Below are 23763 nucleotides of genomic sequence, written 5' to 3'. Positions count from 1 at the left end.
CGGTCCCTTACAAATCACCTCGAACTTTACACATCTGCTGGCTGTCAGCATCTGCCAGGTTCACTCACCCGAAAATAATGAAAAAAACTCTCATTATTGTTCCATAACAGGTAAAGTGTTAGGACAATTATTAGACATCCTGACTGACCTTGCGCAAGACTTAACCAACCGCCCTTGCCAACCTTTCCGGGCAGCCTTTGGGCATACAAACCAGAAAAACTGTTCTTTCAGGTGATGCTAAGGTTGCGACAGTGGTAATGAAAGAAATGGCCCCGGGATCCAGGCTGGAAGCCATCACTCCTTAGATTCACATTGTCCTGCATATGGCAGAAGCATCTAAGGACACGGTGCCAGGCAAAACTTCAGACTTTGACCACCCTCTTAGGAAAAGCCTTCGCTGCCAAGCATGAGAGCTGACGGAGAGTCCTGCCCGCAGCCGGGCAGAAAGGGAAGCCCTGGAAGAGGCAACCAGCCTGAGCTTGGTGACTGTCCAACACCAGCTTCAGAGGGGTTTGGAAGAGCACTGGTTAGGAGATTTCCAGAACCAGCTTTTTACCCTGCTCTTGGTTTTTCAGAGTGGGATTTTTTTTTTAATTTAAAAGAAAAGGAAGCATGCTAAGCTCTTACGCTATTTAAGTGTTTTGCATCAGCAGACAAATACCAGCGTGCTTCAGTGAAAATTTGTCAGCACTCTAACATCACCTCTGAAACACGGGGAACTAAAACCACTGGAGAAATATCTATCTGCGACTGGACAATAAAGTAGACCCAGGACTTGTGCAGCAATGCCATCCTCCCACCCAGGCAGGGCTAACGTTTGCTTCTTGCCCTCTGCACGGGCCAGGGAGCTGGTGCTACAGGTAAATATCTCCTGTCAAGAGGAGATGAAACCCAGCCAAGAAACTGAGCATAACAGTCAAAAGTAGAAATGACTTGCCTGGTTTCTAGGGCAATACAGAAAGATTTTGAAAAGAGCAGACATTTATACCACTTCTTTAGCCCACCTGGCTGATGCAAGAACCACAGTGCATGATGCAGTTTTAGCCAGCATCTAAAAATCACAGAATCACAGAATAGTAGGGGTTGGAAGGGACCTCTGTGGGTCATCTAGTCCAACCCTCCTGCCGAAGCAGGGTCACCTACAGCAGGCTGCACAGGACCTTGTCCAGGTCGGTCTTGAATATCTCCAGAGAAGGAGACTCCACAACCTCCCTGGGCAGCCTGTTCCAGTGCTCCGTCACCCTCAGAGGGAAGAAGTTCTTCCTCATGTTCAGCTGGAACTTCCTGTGCCTCAGTTTGTGCCCATTGCCCCTTGTCCTGTCACTGGGCACCACTGAAAAGAGCTTGGCAAAAAACACGCTCAAAATGACAGATCAAAAAAACACGCTCAAAATGACAGATCAAAACGGGTTCTGCAACAAGAGATCAGTACTAGTCCTCAACTAGACTTAACGTAACAGCGGGTAAAATCTCATCCAGACCACAAAATGGGGAGTGATCAGGACAAAGGGAGGTACCAAAATCCTCTGTGCCTTCAGACACTGCTGACTAGCAGGAACGGGATGTTTTCCCACTGCCCACGAAAGCCTCCCTGGCTGGCCCTGCCACAGCTGGGGAGTAATTCACCTAGCGAATCCCACACTGCCCGACGCAGCAGGCAAAACCCCCCTCCAGCCCCTGCGATGAACAGGTTACGCCTTGAAGTGTCAGATTATGTCGCATTTATGAATTAACACAAATCCCTGGCCTGATCTTGCAGGCTTTTCCCAGGAGACTCTCCCACTGCCGGAGCAGCACGCCCACCTGAGAGGATGCAAAAGGGCTTTCTGGCTCAGCGCTGGCTGAAAGCGATAACCCCGTCTGGGGTCCAGCTGTGGAAATGCCCGTGGGGGGGGGGAGTACATTCACTCTGCTTTATGCACCCTCTGCTTAAAAAGTGTATTTGTGGCAGTAATGTATTACACTTTCTCCACAAAACCGCATTCATGCCATTCCAGTGACTATTTCAGCGGCAAGGATTTTTCATCTTTAATCTCAGCTTCTGAAACAGCACCAAGGAAAAATCATTATTTCAGAAGTCTGAAGAAGGCCGGCTATAAAAGCAGTCATCCATCACTAGATCATTTGGCCAGTTTTACAGCACAAGCCTCTCCCATTTCCACAGAAACACAGAACTTCCCCGTGTTTTGCTCGGCGGGTGCGATGAGACCAGAGGAACGTGGATCTAACCCCACGCACACTCCTGTGACACAGCGGCCTTGGCTTGCTTTCTGGCTGTTCCTTCTCTATCCCGGTATCCAAACCTTTCTGTTCCTCTGATTTCTTCCACCCTTACAGTACGTCCAAACTGCTTAAGTCTTGCTGTCGCATCTCTGATGCTGCTTTTGTCCCCTGATCTCCCGGCCTTTCCAGTCACTGATGTCCTGTCACTGGTCTCGAGTACAGCCAAGCTCATTAAAAATCCCCTTCTCCGGTGATCCGGCGTTCTGCTCCGTACAGCAAGGCTGGCCTGAGAAATCCTTACTTACGTACGGCACTTTTTGACCCCGCTCCCCCTTGCATTCTTGTGTCTGAAACTCATCTATACACCTGCTACCTCACGAGCGCAATTTCCTCTCCAGACCCATCTGGCTCACCTCTCTCTAAATATAGAAGTGGATAATTTGGAGGGAATCCAAAGGAGGGACTGCAAAAGGGATTATAAAACAGAAGGGCATTACCTTTGAACATGAATGAATGCAGATTCATACGCCCATTCGAAGAAGCCACAAGAAAAGAGGCCAATGTTATTTAAGGGTGGGCAAAGGTGAAATAAGAAAGGGTACTATTATAAAACTAAAGAAGAAAGGGTACTATTATAAAACTAAAGACTCTGGGAACACCACTTTGAGATACTGTTTGACAGCAAACACTGAAAAAAATAACTAAATTGTAGATCAAAGTAAACTTTAAAAACCTACCAACACCTTAATTCAGGTATTTTAATCCTCAAGAATTTTTCAGAGGCAAAATAAATACTGGAAGTTGTACATCAAAACATACACAGAGTCAGTCTTGTCCCGACTTCTCTACAAAGGCTGCCTTTCTCTGATGCACCGAATACAGCTGGATACCATAAACACTGAATGCACTACCTGATTCCATAAATCACATTCCACCTGCCTGAACAGAAGGGTAGACAACAGATTTTGTCTGCAGATTTGTAGACAACAATATGCCACGACAGTGAAATCTAGAATTAAGTATTTATTAAAAATAATACATGCTTTTGAAGTCAATCTGCAGAAAGGAAGCACAAAGCAGAATATTCTGGTCCCTTATGTTCAGTAACCAGACACATTTAATCGCTGCAGACTATCAACTTAGCTTAAGGTATTACACCTAGCAGTCCCAGACTTTAACCCCACTGCAGGACCTGAATCAGGGCTTCTCACCTTGCCTTGTAGCGGCTGGCTGATCGTTACACCACAGCGACACGACACCGAGTATGGCTCAAACATAGCGGTGTATTTTGTAACAAGAGTAAACTCTGGTAGGCTTTAAATACTTGGTAACTCTCCACTTTGGAGCAGTCAAGAAAAAAATCTGAACTTTGGGGATCCAGTTAGGACGAACACATCTGGAATATATTTATTTGCATTAAGCAAAACATTTTTATGGACAATATAACAAATCATACTCCAATAGCTTTCATTCTGTGCTAAAAGCAGTTGGGGTTTTTTGCCTCTGAAGCTACTAATTATTCCATTAATATTTCAGTCAAAACTAAGTTATCTTTGTCACTGTGGAATTTTTACTCTGTATACAAACAGCACCTGCTTGTAAATACTTGATTCTGTTTCTCAGAAAAAGAAAGTAAATGACCAAAAGGTTTCACTTAGCCTACTTTATTGAGAAAAAATTCACTCTTGCATGGTCTGCTTACCCACTTTTAGAAAGTACCACACTATTTCATTGTGATAGCTCAAAGACCAAGCTGCACTGCAATACAATTTGTGTGACTTTAATCTGGAAGCAACTGCCAACTGCTTCCAGCGCATCACCTGCACAGACAGCGTGGAATCTGAACGGTGACACTGCTGAGGATACGCAAAGAATCAGACTCGATTCTAAGATTCCAGACCGAGTTTGCCAAACATGAAAGATGAGGAGAAAAAAATTACTACTGCAGTGGTAAACTGAGTCGAGTCTCAAGTTGTAAAGCACAGGACGCAGCAGAGTGCTGCTCATCCACTTCAGGGCTTTCTCAGTATTTATACCAGGCAGTGGACCAACAAGTACCGTTAGGTACCAGGTACCACTGTAATATCTTCTCTTATTCTTTATTGGCAAATATTTGTACGGCATACAATTGTGCTGATGGACAGTAAGAAGCTCAAGACCCTGAAGATTCATGATGTTTAAATTCCAGAAGTGTAAGCACTTTCTCATGCAATTTGTGTAGACAGCACATGGGAGTACCCACAACTTCAGGGACGCAGATCTTTTAAAAATAATAATGAACACTGCTGATTAGGAAAGCAAATACGGGTTAGGAAGGTTCACTGCCCTCAGAGAACTGAGGTCATCGCTCATGAGTGGAGCTGTGACAACTCTGCACCTACCAATGATCAATTCCTGGATCTCTTTCTGGCTCTGCCAGTGAACAGCTACACAACTGCAGAGAACAGCTTCATCTTTTTGAGTCTCTCCTGCTTCAGAAAGGGCAGCTGACACCTACCTTTCTTTGGAATCCATGGACAGCAAGTGCAAAGAGAGTTAAGAGCAAAGACAGATGAATGGATATTTACACAAGAGTTTGTATAGTTTATTTGAAAGTCTCTTTCTAGGAGGAACAACTCCCTTGCTATCGTGTCTCCTGAAGGCATAGCAAGCCTTGAAACCCTGCACAGACTGTGCTAAGCCGTGCTTCGGTTATCTTCTGTGACAACACACATTTTCTACTCCTTGTCGTGCACACACTTTCAGATGGCTCTTTGTAAACTCACAACCGTCCCACCCGAACTCCCGCACGCTGAATTGCTTTACGGCTCCAGTTCCGCTTGTTCTGCTCGCAATCTTCGCCTTGTTAGACTCTCCAGGTATCTTATTTCAACACAACTGTCCCGCTGCTCCACAGCCTCCCCGCTCCCCAGATTTCCGTTGCTCTTTTCAAGGGCTCTGTAGAAAGCTGAGCTAACAGATGCGCTATACTGGCCAAACAACAGGATGTCGTAAATGTCCGACTACTGCGTGCTTTTCATATGGATATGCTAATGGACACGCTATCAGCACACAGCCCTAAACGCAAATCACAGAGCACAGGCTGAGCATCTTTTATGGATGTTTAACCACCTTCTGTCTTGTAAGAGACCAGCTCCCTGCTATTTGTAAGAGAAAAAGCGAATAGCTCACCTCGTGTCAATGCTGTGTAAATCAATTAAGACAACAACAGCACAGTAGACGCACTGTTAAGTCTGGCTCCAGAAGAAGCCTTTAAGTCACCGAAGCGCTTTCTGTGATTTTGTCCACAGGCTTTCTGATCTGCTCCACACCATCTGCCAGTTAACAGCACACACTCGGAAGAGATGTGTTGTATTTAACTCTGTTGTAAGGATTTTTTTAAAACAACAACAAACATACATCACAATAAATTAAACAATCAAGAAACATTCTGGGTTAAAAGTTTTCAAGGGCCAAATTATCTTATCAAGCTGCTTTGGGATTTTCTAGCCATCCACCACTCCAATATCCCCACCTAATGTTAACAATAACAGTCCCCAGTGGATTTAACAACATTCCTGGCAGCCTGGCTTCCGGGTTAAACCAGGGGTGCCAGTGCCCTTAGGCACACGGGTGCCTGTCCGACACAGTCGGAAGGAGAATTCGGATTCACCTTAGCACTACTTGAGGGCAGAAGCAGGTCTGCTCTGTACAACAAATACTTTCATCCTTTTAGCCTCCGATTTACCAATTCCCTTTCAGTGCATACTGAATCCTAAGATACTTCAAAGGTAAAATTTATCAGATTCAGGTGCATTAGAAATAAATAAAGCACTTCCTGTTGTAACACTTGGTGCTTCATCACAAGTTACACCAATTTGGATAGCGACTACTGATGCTTTCCTCAGGAAGGTCTCCACAGCACAGGGAAGCGTGTACTGAATGTCATCTTGGTCAGGATGTTACAGTGTCCATCCATCAGCTTCTTGGGTCATTCTTCCACTCCTTCTGATCCTACAGCTAGCTAAAAACAAACAAACAAGAGAACCACCCCCTGCAGCCAGCATAAATACAAAACAGGCCAAATTCTGCTGGCAGAAATTACATTGCTACTCTCTCAAATACTAACTGAAATAACTGCATAGCAGAATTTGGCTGAAAATAAGAAAAATAACGCAGCAAATACAGTTCTAGAGGAGTCGAAACAGCTTCAGTCATATGAAACCAACAGCAAATGAACATGTTTGCTTATGATTTTCATTGGTGTGTACTTCGTGTTGTTACATGACGTTAATTGCTGTAATGGTGTGGGAGATGATGCAGCAGGACAATCTGAAGAGAACAGGTCAGCTGTCATATTATGAGAGTTCATATCTGTGGTATGAATTACCAAACTGGTATTTAAGGCTCCTATTGGACATATATACGCACTAAAAGATTTTAACCATCTCTTTCAGCAAAAGATCATATTGATTTGCATTAGTTATAAAGTTCCTAGCAATCTGCAATTATGACTTTTTAATTGATTAAAAAATGAATTAAAAAAGATACACTTTCAGCTTTAATCCATCTGCCTGAAACCACGCAGCCGTACTATGAAGCAGACACAAATATTAATGACCAACTGACATTAGGATAATGAGTCAATAAAGATTTTAAATGGTGTGAGCTAGAACAATTACCAACCTAACAGGCAGATAAATAAGGCTACTTGACTTTATCCAAGGAAAATGATTACTCTTAAACACTTACATTGAACGACCTGAACAAAATGTTTGGGATTTTTTTTTCTCCTTCCTAGCACTCTTCCATCCTCACTTCTGCTGTCCCCAGTTTCCACAGCTATGACCGCTGCTTCTCCATTGTTTACTGATACGAAACTACTCGGAGCCCACGTATGCTAAAAATAACCATAGTGTTCCCAGCATGCTCCCTAGAAAACAAGCCTTGTGCACAGAGCTGCAGGGAAGCCCCACTGACATCTCCAGGATTTCAAGGCAAAGCCTGTAATATCTTACATTTAGCCCAAGGCCAGAGTTTTACTGTTGTCTCATCTGCATATTTCTGACATTGCCATAAGATAAACTGCAGTTTACATTGCCTTCATGCAGGAGGTTTCAGCAAATGTAGTGACAGAAGTTATTTAATAAATAACAGCCTGCAATCCAACGGAAAATAAAGGTTAAAAACCTAGGAGAAAAAAAGAAAACAGTATGTAGAAAAAAACCAGTACGTCAAAAGCACGTGGCGAACCGCGATGCAGATATTATTGAACATGTCCTGGCTTTTAAAGGAATGCTCTGATCTCCGACAGTAATTATGTAGTTGTTGTTATTTCTGTTTGTTTTGGCCACGCCTGGAAGCCTCAGCTACAACCTGGCACAAACTCAGCATACACGATGGTCCCAGCAGAAAGCACCAGTCAGCAAGAAGTGGGAAGAGGGTGGTAAATCGTATTCCCTAGACGATGGGGAACAGGAGAAGACTCTCCCTCACCAACAGACAGGCTGGCACAGACACCAGTCCCAGCCTCAGTGGGAAGCAACACTACCAGGAGGATCTGAACGAGACAAGAGAATGAAAATCAGGGAAGTTTAATCCTGGCAGAGGTCGCTCCGGCAGCGCCTGCCACTTTGCAGTCAGCAAAAAGGCTGCTCTGCACACACAGGGGAAAACAAATGCTTTCATTTTGCTACAAGCCTTTTCCCTTAGGGCCTCTCAAATCCTGAGCCTTTAGCACAGCTATGGAAAGGTGTAATAACAGAAACTGCGCTGAAATACTGCGTTAAAGGGCCATGGAGGAACAGGAACCGAAGTCACACGCGATGCCTTGGAAAATCCATGTGCCACAGGATTTCAATACGAAATCTCTGCCTAATTTCACCAAATTCCCTTGGAGCCCTGCTCTCCTGTCGGCCATCCTGGCACCTGCAGCACTCGCCACAAGTGTGTCCATTCTGAGTGTACCCAAAGGACAGAAAAGGCAGAGGTGCTTGCCAAGCAAGCTGTCAACACTTCACATGGGTTTTAAAACATACGAAACATTCCATTCGGGGTACATGCAGGCAGCAGCACTCACCATGTGAAACGGATCTGGATTTCCTGCAGCCGGTTAACATGACGTAGAGCCAAAAGGCTCTTCCAGAAACCCACGACCTCCTCCAGCGGAGCAGACCCACAAATTAACACTAGTTTTTGAACAAAATGGCCCTGTGGCCACCCCATCCTGTTCCTCTGGTCAAGCAGGGCCAATACAGACACACTGGCAAGTCAAACAAGTTATAGTTAGTTAAGTTAAATAAATGAAATTGTTCAGCCTGAAGAAGAGAAGGCTGAGAGGGGACCTCATAAATGCTTATAAATATCTGTAGGGTGGGTGTCAGGAGGATGGGGTCAGACTCTTTTCAGTGGTGCCCAGTAACAGGACAAGGGGCAATGGGCACAAACTGAAGCAGAGGAAGTTCCAGCTGAACACGAGGAAGAACTTCTTCCCTCTGAGGGTGATGGAGCCCTGGCCCAGGCTGCCCAGGGAGGTTGTGGAGTCTCCTTCTCTGGAGATATTCCTGCTTCGGCAGGGGGTTGGACTGGATGACCCACAGAGGTCCCTTCCAACCCCTAACATGCTCTGATTCTGTGAAATTACTGTGAGTTTAGCAGCAGTTACTTAGTTTGTGTTAACCGGCTTGCATTACCCAGCTAAAAGCAAGGGTGTTCACTACCTGTGGGCACTGGCGAGTAACTTGCTGTGACAATATTTTGCTTTTGAGTCACGTCACCTGGGCAATCATTAACCATGGCCCTGAAGTCCTCCATTTCTGCTGGGTTGCAAGCTCTCTGCAAGGAGTCCCAGCTGATCAATTTAAAGAAACACCATGCCAGTGCAGGCAATATTTCAATATTGATTACTGTGGGCATGTACCAGACCTCCCACATACTGCCTGCCCCCAGTAGGCGTGTGACGACGACAGCAAGCACAAATTCAAACGAGATGCGATCCATCAGCCCAGGCACAGCAGATCTGCAAACCCAGCGGCCCCCTCACAGCTCAAACACGCCTCAGAAATACCAGGGTGAACCCAGACGCTGAGCTTTGCCGCCCTGTCCCCCCTCAACTCCACACAGCACACCGGGGGGGGGGGGTTAAACCCCGATCCTCGCTCACCTCTGGGCGCAGCTCCGAAGCCCAGCGCCAGGCCCAGGCCGGGTGTCTCGGGGTGCAAGGCCCGCGCCGGGTGTTTCGGGGTGCCAGGCCCCGGCCGCCATCTCCCCCCTTCTCCCCCTCAGGCCGCCGGCCCCGGTCCCGCCTCGGCCTCCTCCTCCTCCCGCCCCGGCGGGGTGGGCCCAGGCCGGGCCCCCGGCACCCACCTGCGCACCGCCTCCACCGAGCCGGCGATGGGCACCCCGCCGTCGCCGCCGCTGTCGTAGAGGACCCCGCTGACGTCCAGCAGCAGCCCCCGCACCGCCCGCGCCCAGGCCGCCATCTCTCCCTCCCGCCCCACTGGGCCGCGCCGCGGGGGCTGCTGGGAAATGTAGTCCCGGTGAGAGGCGGGAGCTGGCCCCGCCCCGCCCCCGCCCCGCCTCTCACGTCATTTATTAATTATTATTAAAACACCTGAGGCAGGTGGCGGCGTGGAGCAGGCCTGGCTTTCCCCAGGAGCATTCTCTACCTCATTCGTGATAAATTCCCTCAGACATTGTGTTCCTGAGGGGGGAAAAAGCCCTCCGTACTCTGAAGCATGGCCGTCGCCCGAGCCAGGCGCTGTCGGGGGTGAAGGCAACGCGGGCATCTCCTTAGAAATCCACACCGCTTTGCCACCTCTGGAAGGGGCTTTGGGAGAGCCCCCTCCCATGCCCTGCTTTGGGCCAGGCCTCCCCGAAGCGAGGAGAAGCTCGGCGGGCCTCCACGCCACCGAAGCGAGGAGAAGCTCAGCGGGCCGCCACGCCGCGTGTCCCCCGGGATGGCCGCCGGCGTGAGGGCAGGTTCCCTCGACGGTGCCTTCTCATCGCTTCTCACCGGGGAAAAAACCACTGGCTGGTCGTCTAAAGAATCGAACCGATCCCCTGCAGTCCACAGTCACGGATAAGATTTTATCAGCTGTGTTCCAGCTTTGCAGATAATATTGTTTCCTCCCTCGATAAAGTCCAGAGACTTTCTTATTGCTAATACCATCGATAGCGCGCCATGGCTCCCAGAATAATTCGGCGGAATTATAGCCCACTTTGTTTTAAGAACAGCAGAGGAGCCTCGGCAGCATTGATTTGCATCACCGCTTCTGAAACCGCCTCCAGCTTCTCCTTAAAGATAATATCTAAACTGTGAAATTCATTAAATAGACCCAGAAATGGATCAGGTTATTTAAAACAACATCACTAATGGCGCAATATCTCAGCTGTCTCCACCGATAGCGAACGTTGTCTCGGATGCTGTTATCAGCCCAGGACACCCGCTATGAATATTGATCCGCAGCTTGTTACAGCCATCACTTGCCGTCAGGACAGGTCAGGGTTGAAACCCACCTAGCATCAAAGCAATTTAAAGACAGAGCTCGGGCTGAATTTTAATGCCTGAGCTGGGAAACCGACCAACTTCAAACAGACTGCTAAAACTCATCCACGAACGCGTGCTTTTTCGCGTGCGCCTTCGTACGAGCACGTATGTTTGTCGGTCAGCGTGTGTGCACGTGTTGAACCGATGATATTTAAAGATGTCTGCGAGCTCACAAATTAATCTCAATGCTACAATTTACCTTCTCAGCTTGTGCAGACACAACAACTCAGACAGAAGTATTTGCAGCCTCAGATGTATCGGATTAGACTATTTTTATTTCTTTCAAAACTCTCTAGCACTGCCAGGGCTTGCCACTTCTCAGTATTCTTAAAACGGCGAGCCATGCACTTATTTACCAAGTGACAATACCGATGATTTCTCCACGTAGCTTGAAACCAAGGTTGCGCCACGAAAACGAATCTGGTTCCAAAAAACACGAATAGGAGATGCGCCAAGACTTCGTATCCGTTCTCTTGAGCTCACTTCTGAAGCACGCTGTCCAGCAACCGCGACTGCTCCTCTCCCCTTCCTTCTCCTTCTTCTGCACCGCAAGGAACTTTAAATACATAAGCAATACTTAACCAGCACACAGCAGTGTTTCCCAGTTCACCAGCACCTTCATCTTCGTGCAGGGCGCATCCCCAAAACCGAGCTTTATCGGCCTGCAGCCCTACGCGTGCACCGCTCCGGCCAGAGCTCCCTTCTCCGCTGCGCCTCTGCCGCGTCCCATACGAGGGGCCGGTGCCAGACGGGCTCTCAGGTGCTGCTACTGCATAATTAACAGTAACAATTACTTGTAATCACATCGCCCTGCACATCTTCATCTCAGCTTCTTGCTCTTGTTATCTCAAGGCCTTTATCAGTTGCCTTTGCAACGGCAAACAGAAAGCCCAACTCTGCTGAGGCCGAGACACCCGGGAAGAGGAGGAAGGCTGTGGTCTGCACCTCTTCCTCGCAATAAGCGCAGGCAGGGTAGCAGCCTCCCACCGAGGGCTGCCTTCCCCGGCTGAGGGGTTCCCCTTCGTCCGCACCTCGGCCTGACCCACGGAACCCAGGAAGTGCAGAAACGCCAAGGAGAGGGGCAAGCATCCCCCCGGAAGAGACGCAGGCGTACGGAGACACATCGCCAGCCAGCTCTGAGGAGCGGTCGCGGTCGTGGGACTGGTGCAGGGTGGCGGGGCCTGACCTGCTGCTGCCTGCGCCGGCCCAGTTCCAGGCTCCAACGGAGTCAGAACTGCTGCTTACCGAGTTCCCTCCCGTTCCTTTTCAGCCGGGTGTCAGAGAAGGAAACCCAGACCAGAGGCACAGGGTGTCCACTCGCCCCTCAGGGGTTTACAAGGAAGAGGGATTCTGTACGAAGTGCGCGGCCCAGCTTCCCTTCACCTGCGAAGCACGCGTTTTCAGCTCCCGTGTCAGGGATTACTGGACTCCAACGCACTAGGTACCCCGCACACACACCCGCAGGGAGCAAAGAGGGTCGGGCGGGGGGGGCTGCTCAGCGTTTTCCCTGCCTGTTAACGGGGAACGGCGTGCACCACCCAACCCGGGGCAGGTAACGGGAAAGCCTTGTCGCTGGGAGGGAGGGATGGAGGGATGGAGGGAGAGAGGGATAGAGGGAGGGATGGAGGGATGGATGGAGGGAGGGAGGTATAGAGGGACCGATGGAGGGATGGAGGGATGGATGGAGGGACGGAGGGAGGGATAGAGGGAGGGATGGAGGGAGGGACGGAGGGAGGGAGGGAGGGAGGGAGGGAGGGAGGGATAGAGGGAGGGAGGGATAGAGGGAGGGAGGGAGGGATAGAGGGAGGGAGGGATGGATGGATGGATGGATGGAGGGAGGGAGGGAGGGATGGAGGGACGGAGGGCTGGAAGGATGGATAGAGGGAGGGATGGAGGGATGGATGGATGGAGGGAGGGATGGAGGGATGGATAGAGGGAGGGAGGGATGGAGGGATAGAAGGATGGATAGAGGGAGGGATGGAGGGAGGGAAGGAGGGATAGAAGGATGGATAGAGGGAGGGATGGAGGGACGGAGGGATGGAAGGATGGATAGAGGGAGGGATGGAGGGATGGATAGAGGGAGGGATGGAGGGATGGAGGGAAGGACGGAGGGATGGAAGGATGGATAGAGGGAGGGATGGAGGGAGGGAAGGAGGGATGGAAGGATGGATAGAAGGAGGGATGGAGGAACGGAGGGATGGAGGGAGGGATGGAAGGATGGATGGAGGGAGGGATGGATAGAGGGAGGGATGGAAGGAAGGATAGAGGGAGGAAGGATGGATAGAGGGAGGGATGGAGGGAGGGATGGAGGGAGGCCCCGTGGATCGGGCGCGGCGGGGAGGGGGCCGGGGGGCGGCGTGCCAATGGCTGCGCTGCCCCCTCCTCTGCCCCCTCCTCCTCCTCCCCGCCGCCTCCCCGCCGCTCACTCCGCGCCAGCAGCGCCGGGGCTCGGGAGGCGACCCCGGCCCCCGCACCCCTCCGCCGGCTCCGCGCGGGGAGCCAGCAGGTCTCCGGGACGGGGGGGGGGGGGGACGCGGGATGCCGGAATGCCCGGACAGCGGGGCCAAGGCGGCCCCCACCCGGCATAAAATCTCCTTCTCCGTCTTAGACATCCTGGATCCGCAGAAATTCAGCAGCAGACGCGGAGCGGCCGCGGGCAGCCGGGGCAGCCCCCCCCGCTCGGGAGAGCGGGAGAAAAGTTTGGGAAGAGTTGAAGCAGGGCGGGACGCTGCTGCTGCCGGCAGCGGGAGGAACGAACTCCGCGCACCGGGTAGGAAAGCGCTCGAGTTGCTCCGGACGGTGCCGGGGGTGGGGGGGGGCGGGACACGACCCCCGGCCCCGCGGGGTGCGCGCCCGGTGCGGGGCTCCCGCGGGAGGATGCGGGGGGGGTGGGGGGGTGGAGCCGTGTTTTAAGCGCAAAGGGAGAAGTTCCCGGGGTGCGGGGCATCCTCCGCCGGCCCGGGAGGACGGGGCATCCCCGGGCGCGGTGGGTTTCTCCCTCTGCCCGGGCCGGGAGGGGTCGGGGGGGCCCCCGGGCCGTGCCCGGCAGCGGAGGATGCCTCCGGTGCGGCCGATCGATATCCCATTACCGCCTCCCGCCTATCTCCCGCCCGCAGCTTGCGGGTGCCCACCGCGGGCCCCCTTCCCCCGGCCTGATCCCCGCGCGGCTCGATGAGAACTTACCTCTAATAGATGACATCTATCGATCCGGCTGAAACTCCATTAGCGCGGGGACGGGGAGCGGGGGGGGGGGGATTCATTTCTCTTCAGAAGGGGACTTTAATAACTTCTTTTTTAATCGGTAAGAAATCAATCCATGCCGCCCCCCCCCCCCCCCGCTCCCCGCCGCCGGGGGTGTTGCGGGAGGAGGGTGCGCGCCCCCCTGACCCGCTCCGCCGTCTCCCCCCCCACAGGTGCGCGCTCCCCGGCCGACGAGGCGGGCCCGACCGGGAGCGGGGCCGGGGCTGGGACCGACCCCCGGCCTCCCGGCGCGGAGGAGCCGGGCTCGCCGCGGGGCTCCCGGCGGCGGCGGGCCGAGGCGGGCTGCGGCAAGGCGCGGCGGGCGCGGACCGCCTTCACCTACGAGCAGCTGGTGGCCCTGGAGAACAAGTTCCGGGCGACGCGGTACCTGTCGGTGTGCGAGCGCCTCAGCCTGGCGCTCTCGCTCAGCCTCACCGAGACGCAGGTGAAGATCTGGTTCCAGAACCGCCGCACCAAGTGGAAGAAGCAGCACCCGGGCGCCGACGGGGCGGGCCCCGCCGCATCCCCGCTGGTCGGGGCTGGGGGGGGGCCCGGCGGCAGCCCCAGCCCGCCGGGCCCCGCCGCTCCGTCCTTCCAGACTTTCCCGTCCTACGCCGGCAGCGTCCTGGTGCCGCCGGCCGGCCCCTTCCCGCTGGGCGGCTGCGGGCCCTTCGCGCCCTTCCTCGGCCCCGCGTACCTCGGCCCCTTCTATGCCCCGCACCTCTGAGTGCCCTCAGCCCCTTCGCTTCTGGAAGTGCGAGAAAGTTGATCTTGGTGTTGGTTTTATTTCTCCTCGGCGTCGCGGCAGCATGTTTAAGGTACATACTTGGACAAAGAGAAAAAACCCAAAACCTCACCCCGCTGTAACCGCTGGATTTTATTAGCACGTCTGAGATGTCATTGTAGGCATTGGAGATGGGAAAGGCAACCCTCTTCACACATGCCTGACACTAATTCCCGCCAGACTGTTCTCCAAGCTCCTTTTTCAACTGCTCCTCGTCGCCGGCTGGCTTGCCAGCACACGTCCCGGCGCTCGGGAGCTGCGGTGCTCGTTACCACCACCCTTATCCTGGTGCTGACGCTGGCGCACGCGGCCGTTTCAAACCCCAGGGATGCTCGCCAGCGAAGACGTCCCCAGCCTCGGCTTTTGCTCCTGGGACTCGGCTGTGCCCTCTTCCACCCACGTCTTACCACCGTTACCGACTTCTGGCCTGAAAACCGCGAGCCGTGTACGCGGTACCCTGCCTGGATGACAGAGGGGTTGGGTTTTTTTTGTCGGGGAAGGTGTAGGCAACCGCAGCTCCGTGTCATCGGGTGACGAGCGGAACATCTGCCCGGTCAGTGGGAAAGTATTCCGCTGCTGCAGACATACGCGGCCGCTCTGCGTTCCCTTTCAGCTCGTTCTCAGCGACTTCAGAGGTTTGGGGATGAGATGTCTAAAGATCGCTCTTTTTGCAGAGAACAGTTGTTCGTGTAATAACACAGCGTTAGTGCCAAATGAGGCAGAAAAGATAAATCAGAGAAAATTATTACATTATTCATTTCTTTAAAAATGGGGCATTTGTGGTAGAAAATAAGTAAAATGCAGAATTTCCAGCATGCCGAGACCTATTTTCCATAACAGAGAAACACATGCTTTTTCTTTTTTGCTTTTTTGGAGCATTTGTTAGAAAGGAAAATCACATTTCATCTTCATCGTTACAAGCACCGGAATGAAAAGGAATTGTAGCTGGGGGCTTATCCATTCCTGAACGGACGAGCAGTAATTGGTTTCAAAAAAACCCTGTCTCACAGGGTTTTACAGATTATTGCAACACGCTGCTCAAGACGGTGTCCTCTCGGCCTCTTACAATACTTTAAAGCACACATTGGCTCTCCAACCAAAAAACTCAGCTCATAAATCCTATCTAGCTCTTCTTGTGTCTGTCTAAATAAAAAGGTTTTTTAAATTACTCCAGGTTTAATTGTTTTTCATTGTACACTAGGTAGCAGTGTTTGCTTCCCGGACTGCTCCCTGCTGGGTGTGGGTCTGGGCAGTGCCCCGTGTCAGCGGCCGCGGGCCGGCTGCCGGAGGGGCTTCCTGGGACACCCCCCTTTGCAGAAATTGCCCTCCTGACTTCCCGCCTTGGAGGTGCGAGACCCCTGAGGCCAGGCCCAGGGAGCCGCTGCTGCCTGCGCCCTGCCGGGCCGGCGGGCTGTCTGGCTGCTGTTGTCTTTCCACGCCGGAGAGGAGGTGTTCGGCGTCTTCTCCGTTATTTGCACAGCCAGAAACAAAACACGAGGTTCGCCTCAGGTCATGATTTTGGAAGTCATAACTACGGCGTGAATGTGTTTACTTGCAGGTTAATTAAAGTAACTTTTTAACTCTGATGTGACTTAAGTTAGAGTTACAAAAGATGGGGGTCATTCCAACCGCTCAGCGTGCACCCAGAGCTGCCTTGTTTCCTGGCCGCTGCATCAGCAGCCCCGGGCGCCGGAGCCATCGGGATGCGCGGCTGCTAACGAACCGCTTCTGGCTGCCCGACACCGGCGAGGAGCCCGGGCTCCGCAGGGAGAGAAGCGCGTTCTAGCAGGCTTCTCTAGTCCACTCGCCCTGCCTCAGGTCGGGACTAACCAGACCTAAACCCTCTTCGCCTATCTGCGGCCGCCTGCTTGCGACTGTCATCGCTGGGCATGCAAAAAACGCTGCTTGGCTTCATTTGGCTGTCGCTCCCAGAGCCTGGAACGGTTGGTCACCTGCAGTCGTTCCCAGAGCCTGGAACGGTTGGTCACCTGCAGTCGTTCCTAGAGCATGGAACAGTTGGTCACCTGCAGTCGTTCCCAGAGCCTGGAACGGTTGGTCACCTGCAGTTGTTCCCAGAGCCTGGAACTGTTGGTCACCTGCAGTCGTTCCCAGAGCATGGAATGGTTGGTCACCTGCAGTCGTTCCCAGAGCACGGAACGGTTGGTCACCTGCAGTCGTTCCCAGAGCATGGAACGGTTGGTCACCTGCAGTCGTTCCCAGAGCACGGAACGGTTGGTCACCTGCAGTCGTTCCCAGAGCCTGGAATGGTTGGTCACCTGCAGTCGTTCCCAGAGCATGGAACGGTTGGTCACCTGCAGTCGTTCCCAGAGCATGGAACGGTTGGTCACCTGCAGCGTACAGACGTGTCCGATGGGAAAAAAGACTGGTGCCCTGCCATTTGTCATGGGATTAGTTCCTTTAAGAAATGTAAATCATAGCAAAAAACAAGGAATCTCACAAATCAAAATAACTCAAATAGCATAAATTGTCTCCGCCTTGGAGACACAGTTTTGCTCTTCATAAACCTTTTCAAGGCTCTGTGGTTTGCCGGCAACTTTTCCTTTGGCAACGCTATGTGAGCTTTGTAGGAAATCTGAATACTTGACTCCCGTGCAAGAAATGCCAGCCCCTCTGCCGCCGCCCCGCTGCATCGCTCCCATAGCCCCAGGTCACACGGATGCGTTACAGTGCGTTGCAGAGAGCGTAGCGGTCACAGTTCCCACCGGGCATGACCCGCATCTCTGGATCGGAAGGGTGACGCGCAGCAATGGGACTGCAGATTTTGCGGCGCCGATCCCAGGCCACCAAAGCTTTTGTGGCTAAATGCTTCCGAGCCCCTCGGACAGGCCCTTCCCCTCCTGCTCTGGTGAGGGGCAGCTGCGCGGCTGGGTGATTTCTCCGGCTTGTAGTTAGGGACAAGGTGACCGGCCACTTATCATAGCTGTGATTCAAAACAGGCCTGGGAATGCAACTGCCATCAAACACCGCATTGTCCAGATTGTGCTGTTCGCACTGGTAACACTTCTGGAAACGCCCGACTGAGTATCCATTATCTCTAACAATTCTGAATACAGATTTGTGCAATATTTTCAAGCACAGACAAAAATTGGCTTTACTCACAGCTGAATATAGATGTTAAAGGGAATCGCAAGTAAGCCCCATGTGTAAAAAGCAAAAAATGCACCTATATTAAATTAACAGAGTTTTGAATTGCAGTGCTCCAGAGAGAACAGGGAAGTTTGAAGCCTCCCTCATTCCCACCGTACCGTCCGTAGTAACAGTGTGAGCAGGCACCAACAGCTGGGTTTCAGGCTGCCCGGGCTGGTAACTCCTGGGTTCTGCAACCCTAGGCAGAGCTTCGCTTACAGAATCACAGAATGGTGGGGGTTGGAAGGGACCTCTGTGGGTCACCCAGTCCAACCCCCTGCCCAAGCAGGGTCACCCAGAGCAGGCTGCACAGCACCGCGTCCAGGCAGGTCTGGAATATCTCCAGAGAAGGAGACTCCACAGCCTCCCTGGGCAGCCTGGGCCAGGGCTCCGTCACCCTCAGAGGGAAGAAGTTCTTCCTCATGTTCAGATGGAACTTCCTCAGCTTCAGTTTGTGCCTGTTGCCCCTTCTCCTGTCGCTGGGCACCACTGGAAAGAGTCTGGCCCCATCCTCCTGACACCCACCCTGCAGATATTTATCGGCATTTCTAAGGTCCCCTCTCAGCCTTCTCTTCTCCAGGCTAAACAAGCCCAGCTCCCTCAGCCTCTCCTCATAGGAGAGATGCCCCAGTCCCCTCCTCATCCTCGTAGCCCTGCGCTGGACTCTCTCCAGTAGCTCCTCATCTTTCTTGAACTGGGGAACCCAGAACTGGACACAGCACTGCAGATGGGGCCTCACTAGGGCAGTGTAGAGGGGGAGGAGAACCTCCCTCGACCTGCTGGCCACACTCCTCCTAATGCATCCCAGGATACCACTGGCCTTTTTGGCAGCCAGGGCACACTGCTGGCTCATGGTCACCCTGTCATCCACCAGCACACCCAGGTCCCTCTCCTCAGAGCTGCTCCCCAGCAGGTCCGCCCCAGCCTGTACTGGTGCATGGGGTTGTTCCTCCCCAGGTGGAGGACCCTGCACTTGCCCTTGCTGAACCTCATCAGGTTCCTCTCTGTCCAACTCTCCAGCCTGTCCAGGTCTTGCTGAATGGCAGCACAGCCTGCCGGTGTACCCACCACACCTCCCAGTTTTGCGTCATCAGCAAACTTGCTGAGGGTGCACTCTAACTCTTCATCCAGGTCGTTGATGAAGAAGTTGAACAAGACTGGGCCCAGTACTGACCCAAACGTGCTCACTTCATTGCTATTCCAGAACGTAACATGGCAGCGAGGGCACTGGGCCTGAAATGCCACCCCCACCAACGGCAAGTACGTGCTGATCCACAGGACAGCGAGAAGGCATGTGCTGCGCTTCAGCTGTGGGAGGGGAAAGCTCTTGGCTCACGCAGTGCTCATCTCCGGACAAAAAGCTTGTTTTGTACCTTCTCTCTGCACAGGCAGTATCAGTGGTGCAAGAACCACAAAAGTACTTTGGAAATCTACTTCGTTTAACCTGATCAGGAGAGAAGTACATGGGGGAACACCAGGACGTCACAGTTAGGGAAATGTCAGAAATGTCAATTTAACTAGGCTTTCAGAGCCGTATTTAAAAAAAAAACAACAACCCTCGTACGGTTGGGTTTGCAAAGTCTGAAGAATACATTGAACCATTAAATACATAGAATGAAAGATAAAATATATTTATTGAAATGTCAGTAACCAAGTGTTTTTCATGAAGAGAACCAATATGATTTATTGTGTAATAAATGACTGGAAAATTAAAGTAAGTCTTATTTCCTCCCTACCTCCTTGCCTCCTCCTCCCCCCGCATTATTCTTTACTAGAACATCTGTAGTGAGCTACGTGCTGTCTACAGACAGGGTCCTGAGCTGAGGACAGAATCCCCTGGTTTCCACCTGTGGACTTTTTCCTTACTGAGATCAAGTAGGACCATTTAGAGAGAGTCAGGGACAGCCCAAGACAAGGAGCAAGCAGACAGAGAGCTCAGAGGCCTTCCGCTGCTCCCTGCTCCTTCAGAAGAAACGTGACCACTAATTTCTGTTGTCGCTCTGGAACATGTAAGTCCCACCTCCTAACAGCAGCACAGGTTGTATTTATGTTGAAAGGTCTGCAGCAATGTCTTCTGGCAGATGTCCCCTTGGTCACCCACACCCACAAAGACACTCCCATGTCGTGTGGGATGGCTGACGCACAGGGGATGCAAACGTGGAGGTTTGCTGTGGCTGTTCCCCTTATCTGCTGCCCAGCGGGCTCCAGATTGCTGTCGCTGGACCAAACTCACTCCTTGCTCTTATTACCAATAGTGTCAACTGGGAAGACCTGCCACAGGAGATGTACCAGACGTTTCAAAATCCGGGCTGGATTCCAACCAGCAGTATTTCTGCAGGATCGGCATGTGCAAACCCAGTCCTTGTATTCTCAGTCCAACAGCTTAGACCCTTTTTATGGTTCACCTCGTTTCATAAAACACCCCAGGTACTATCTTTGGCAATCTGCCCGTTCGATACCACGTTCAGAAAAGCAATGAAAGTCAAGGTACCCATGTGTTTATCAAAGGCCTCACAAAATATAACAGCTGATCTATTAAACGCCTCATCAGCCCACTAAGTGGTCAGGAGACTCAGGAGTGATTGAGAAGCGTTGCTTTGGTCCCATATACCGGTCGCGAATGAGATCAAAGTCTGATTTTCAGCAGCTTTACAACTCACAGGCAGACTAGACGTCTAGCAAAATATTTGGTGGGTGAGATCCTCCTGAAGAAAAATTGATAATAGGGTTCTTGCATCACTAGACATGAACATGTTTTGTTTTCCAGTATGACCCTGTATCAGCTGAAGTCACCTTGAACATATCTTTACGGCACTTTCTTGACACAGAAAACTGATGTTCCAGGCGCTGTTTCTGGTAGAGTACTCAGTAAAAGTTTCTGGGAAGATAATACTGCATACAACTGATTTATGAGCTGCATGTTACAGGTCTGCTTTAGCCTCTCAGTTGGCATCTTTGCCGTTTATTCACAGGAGCTGTCCTGTGGTTCCTGTGATTCACACAGCCTGTAGCAACACTACCTTTGTTTACTACCGTAACACAGTTATTAAACTCAATTTCTCTTAGACTTCCCCATTCGAACACTGAAGAGTTCCCAAGCTAGCTTCTTTCTCAAGTTGGTCATCTAATTTTCTATGTTCTGTGTAATGCCACATGAAAAATGTAATTAAAAATGTGGCATTCCACGGGGCTTAGGCACATCATAACACTGCAGCGGGATTTCAGTAGTGTTCAAGATTCGTGCTTTTTCACCAAGCAGCCTCTGACATACTGAAATACTTTCAAAGACATTAGATCTATCTACAAGATTATTACAAACAAAATACTTTACACCTTTCTATACATGCTGATTTGTTATGGTAGCTTTGATAATGGAAGTTATTTTACTGATATTGTTTAAAGCAAGAAGCCTTAACCATGGATTTTTTAAAGAAGGAGAGGATACAGAGAGATACATAGACTTTCAAAATGGGAACCTTAAACGATGTCAGCTTTTGTATCTGTGGATCTGTAAGCACCCGACATGAGGAATTGAGAGTCAGCTGAGTTGAAACCTTGTCCTCTCAGGTTAGGTCAGTTCTATGCTGATGTCCCAACACCCAGTACCTGTGCTGACACCTCTTGTTTAGTGTTTGCGGGCAGCCATTAGACTGACAGCTTTTCTTATCGTGCCGTCCCTTCCGTTGAATTACACTGAAAGTCACAGGTATCAGCGAATCCAAGAAATGCTGCGTTTCACTGAAATGGCTACAGAAGAGCATTAGTTTGAAGAAACGATAAATGAGCCGCAGAGAGCAAAGCATGGATTAAATGCTTTACTAGCTTATTTGTCCCTTCTAAGGAAGAGCCGGGTGATAGTTCAGGAGTAGGCAATTTCTGTCATGATCTTCCTGCCTTCTGAAGAGCTTAATTCCCTTTGGCAAGATGCTCTCCATATTTCTGATATCTCAAGTTGTGTGATTTTTGAAAAAAATTATTATGAAAGAAATTGTTTTAAAAACAGTGGACTTTGGTCCTAACATGTATCACAAAAGCGTGTAATTTTCTGAATTATCTGGTATTCTAGAAAACCTAAGGCTAGTTTAAAGTCCTGAATGGGGAAGTTCAGGAGCTGACAGCATGTCGACCCGAGGTAATGACAAGTGGCAGATGATGCAATAGGTTACCTTGCTAATCTTTCACTGCAACGATGCCAAGTTAAAGGCTGACTTGGTCGAGGCATTATGTAAGTTCTTCAGTTTCAGACTACAGTAGCGCTGAGCAGACGAGTGCAGGATCAGCAATCTTTGCTGCAGCAATGTCAAACGCCTGAACAGCAGGGCTGGCGGGGATGTGCCACAGCAACATTTTGAGAAGAGTTTCCCAGCTCCTGAGATAGAGTGTATCCAGATGTTCAGTGCTCAGTCCTGAGATTAACCAAAATGACAGGATATTTATACTTATTACACAGTTAGATGTATTTATGTTCATTTTCCGTGTGTGCTCATGACAGTTATAGTTGTCATCTGGGTCAGATTCTGCAAGTCTGGAGAGCAGGTAAAGTAGTTGTCTTTTCCAGAAATCACTGTCCTGATAAAATCCAAGAATGAAGAATGGAAGTTAGGAAGCAGAAGGTCTGCAGGATCCAAATCAAAATATGTTTTGTACAAGAAAGAAGCAAGCTCGCACCGGAGGCACTTGAAAGCCTGAATTTCAAACTGACTTCGTCTCGCTCTGATTTTCTTTGGAATTTTTTTTACCATGTCTGATTTTTATGGTAGAAAATGCTATTTGTCAGGGTCCTGGGGATTCTCAGACTCCAGCCCACTTTCTGCTCTCAGGGATCTCTCACTTGGGTCGTGCTGCTGCTGGAATTGCAGGTACACTGCTGTCAGAGTTGCATGTCAGAACTAGAGAAAAATCTAAAACTAGTCACTGGTGAGCTGAAGCTCTTTTCATCTGTCTTGGTAAAACTGAAAGTTGTTTTTCTTAAACCCTTTCCAGTCTGTGTCTTCTTGGTAGTGTGATGCCCAAGGAATGTGATGCTCACCAGAAATGTATGTAGAAAGCCTCTTTCACTGAAGTAACTACAAGATCAATAAATAGAAGAGCTTATCATTTACCTTTAAATCTGGGGTTCAGGTGCAAACAAAATGTCTCATCGCATTTGTGGAAGGCTCTGGACGCAGGCATCAATAAGCTGCAAAGGAAAATAACCGAAGGCATGGTAAAACATTGGAAACAATGCTTAACAGAAGACAGTAACTTAAAGTATTTTGATTCTATAATTCAGTTATCCACACTGTCATCTAACAAACAGAATATCATTGAAATCTTTGTAAAATAAGCCAACATACAAATCGGGGAGGATAATTATTAACTGTAGCTGAAGGTTTATCTTGCCATAAGAACATCAGCTCTGAGGGTTGTTCGTGGTGCTTTAAGCTCCATCCAATAAAACAGCACTATTTTGAGGGGGTCGTGCTATGCTTTGCCAAACTATCTTCAAAGATATGAACTCAAAAAGAAATCTCTGAGTGAACTTGAGAGGCAGATATGCTTTGCGTGCATTACAATTTGTTGCTCCTGTGTTCTGACACATAGCATCGCAAAATATTCTAGCTGTGCTGCAGGAAAGACTAAAGCTTCTTGTCCTGCAAGAAATGTCTTAACGTAGAATTCTGTTGTCAGTAAATAAGTAGAATAACACAAGTGTGGGCCATGGAAAGCGATTTTTCTGTATAAGGCACTACTGAAAATCAGCATGAACTTGAAATCTCATTGATGAAAATGAAAGATTGAAGTGTACAAGCAGAAAATCCCTGAAATCACCCATCTATCCATTGGTATCTTATCACCATAG

At 50.4% G+C, this 23763-nt stretch overlaps 2 protein-coding genes across 3 annotated transcripts in view; one reads left to right on the top strand and one right to left on the bottom strand.

Annotated features, from left to right (window-relative positions):
• The window catches only part of LHPP (phospholysine phosphohistidine inorganic pyrophosphate phosphatase), a 94843-nt gene extending 85147 nt beyond the window's left edge, over positions 1-9696 (bottom strand). For both annotated transcript variants that reach the window (XM_075423895.1, XM_075423896.1), the window contains exon 1: positions 9568-9696. In XM_075423895.1, coding sequence (XP_075280010.1) covers positions 9568-9683 — 116 coding nt within the window. In that variant the 5' untranslated portion in view covers positions 9684-9696. The remainder of the gene's footprint in view (positions 1-9567) is intronic.
• Positions 9697-13113: 3417 nt separating this feature from the next.
• Positions 13114-14717, top strand: NKX1-2 (NK1 homeobox 2). The gene is given in 5 exon segments (XM_075424473.1): positions 13114-13185; positions 13188-13242; positions 13245-13256; positions 13359-13520; positions 14164-14717. Coding segments are annotated over 5 exon segments (855 nt in total).
• Positions 14718-23763: the final 9046 nt, after the last annotated feature.

The sequence above is a fragment of the Opisthocomus hoazin genome, chromosome 6, assembly GCF_030867145.1.
Source record: "Opisthocomus hoazin isolate bOpiHoa1 chromosome 6, bOpiHoa1.hap1, whole genome shotgun sequence".
NCBI lineage: Eukaryota > Metazoa > Chordata > Aves > Opisthocomiformes > Opisthocomidae > Opisthocomus > Opisthocomus hoazin.
The sequence above is the reverse complement of the archived record's forward strand: the minus strand, read 5'-3'. Positions and strand labels throughout refer to the sequence as shown.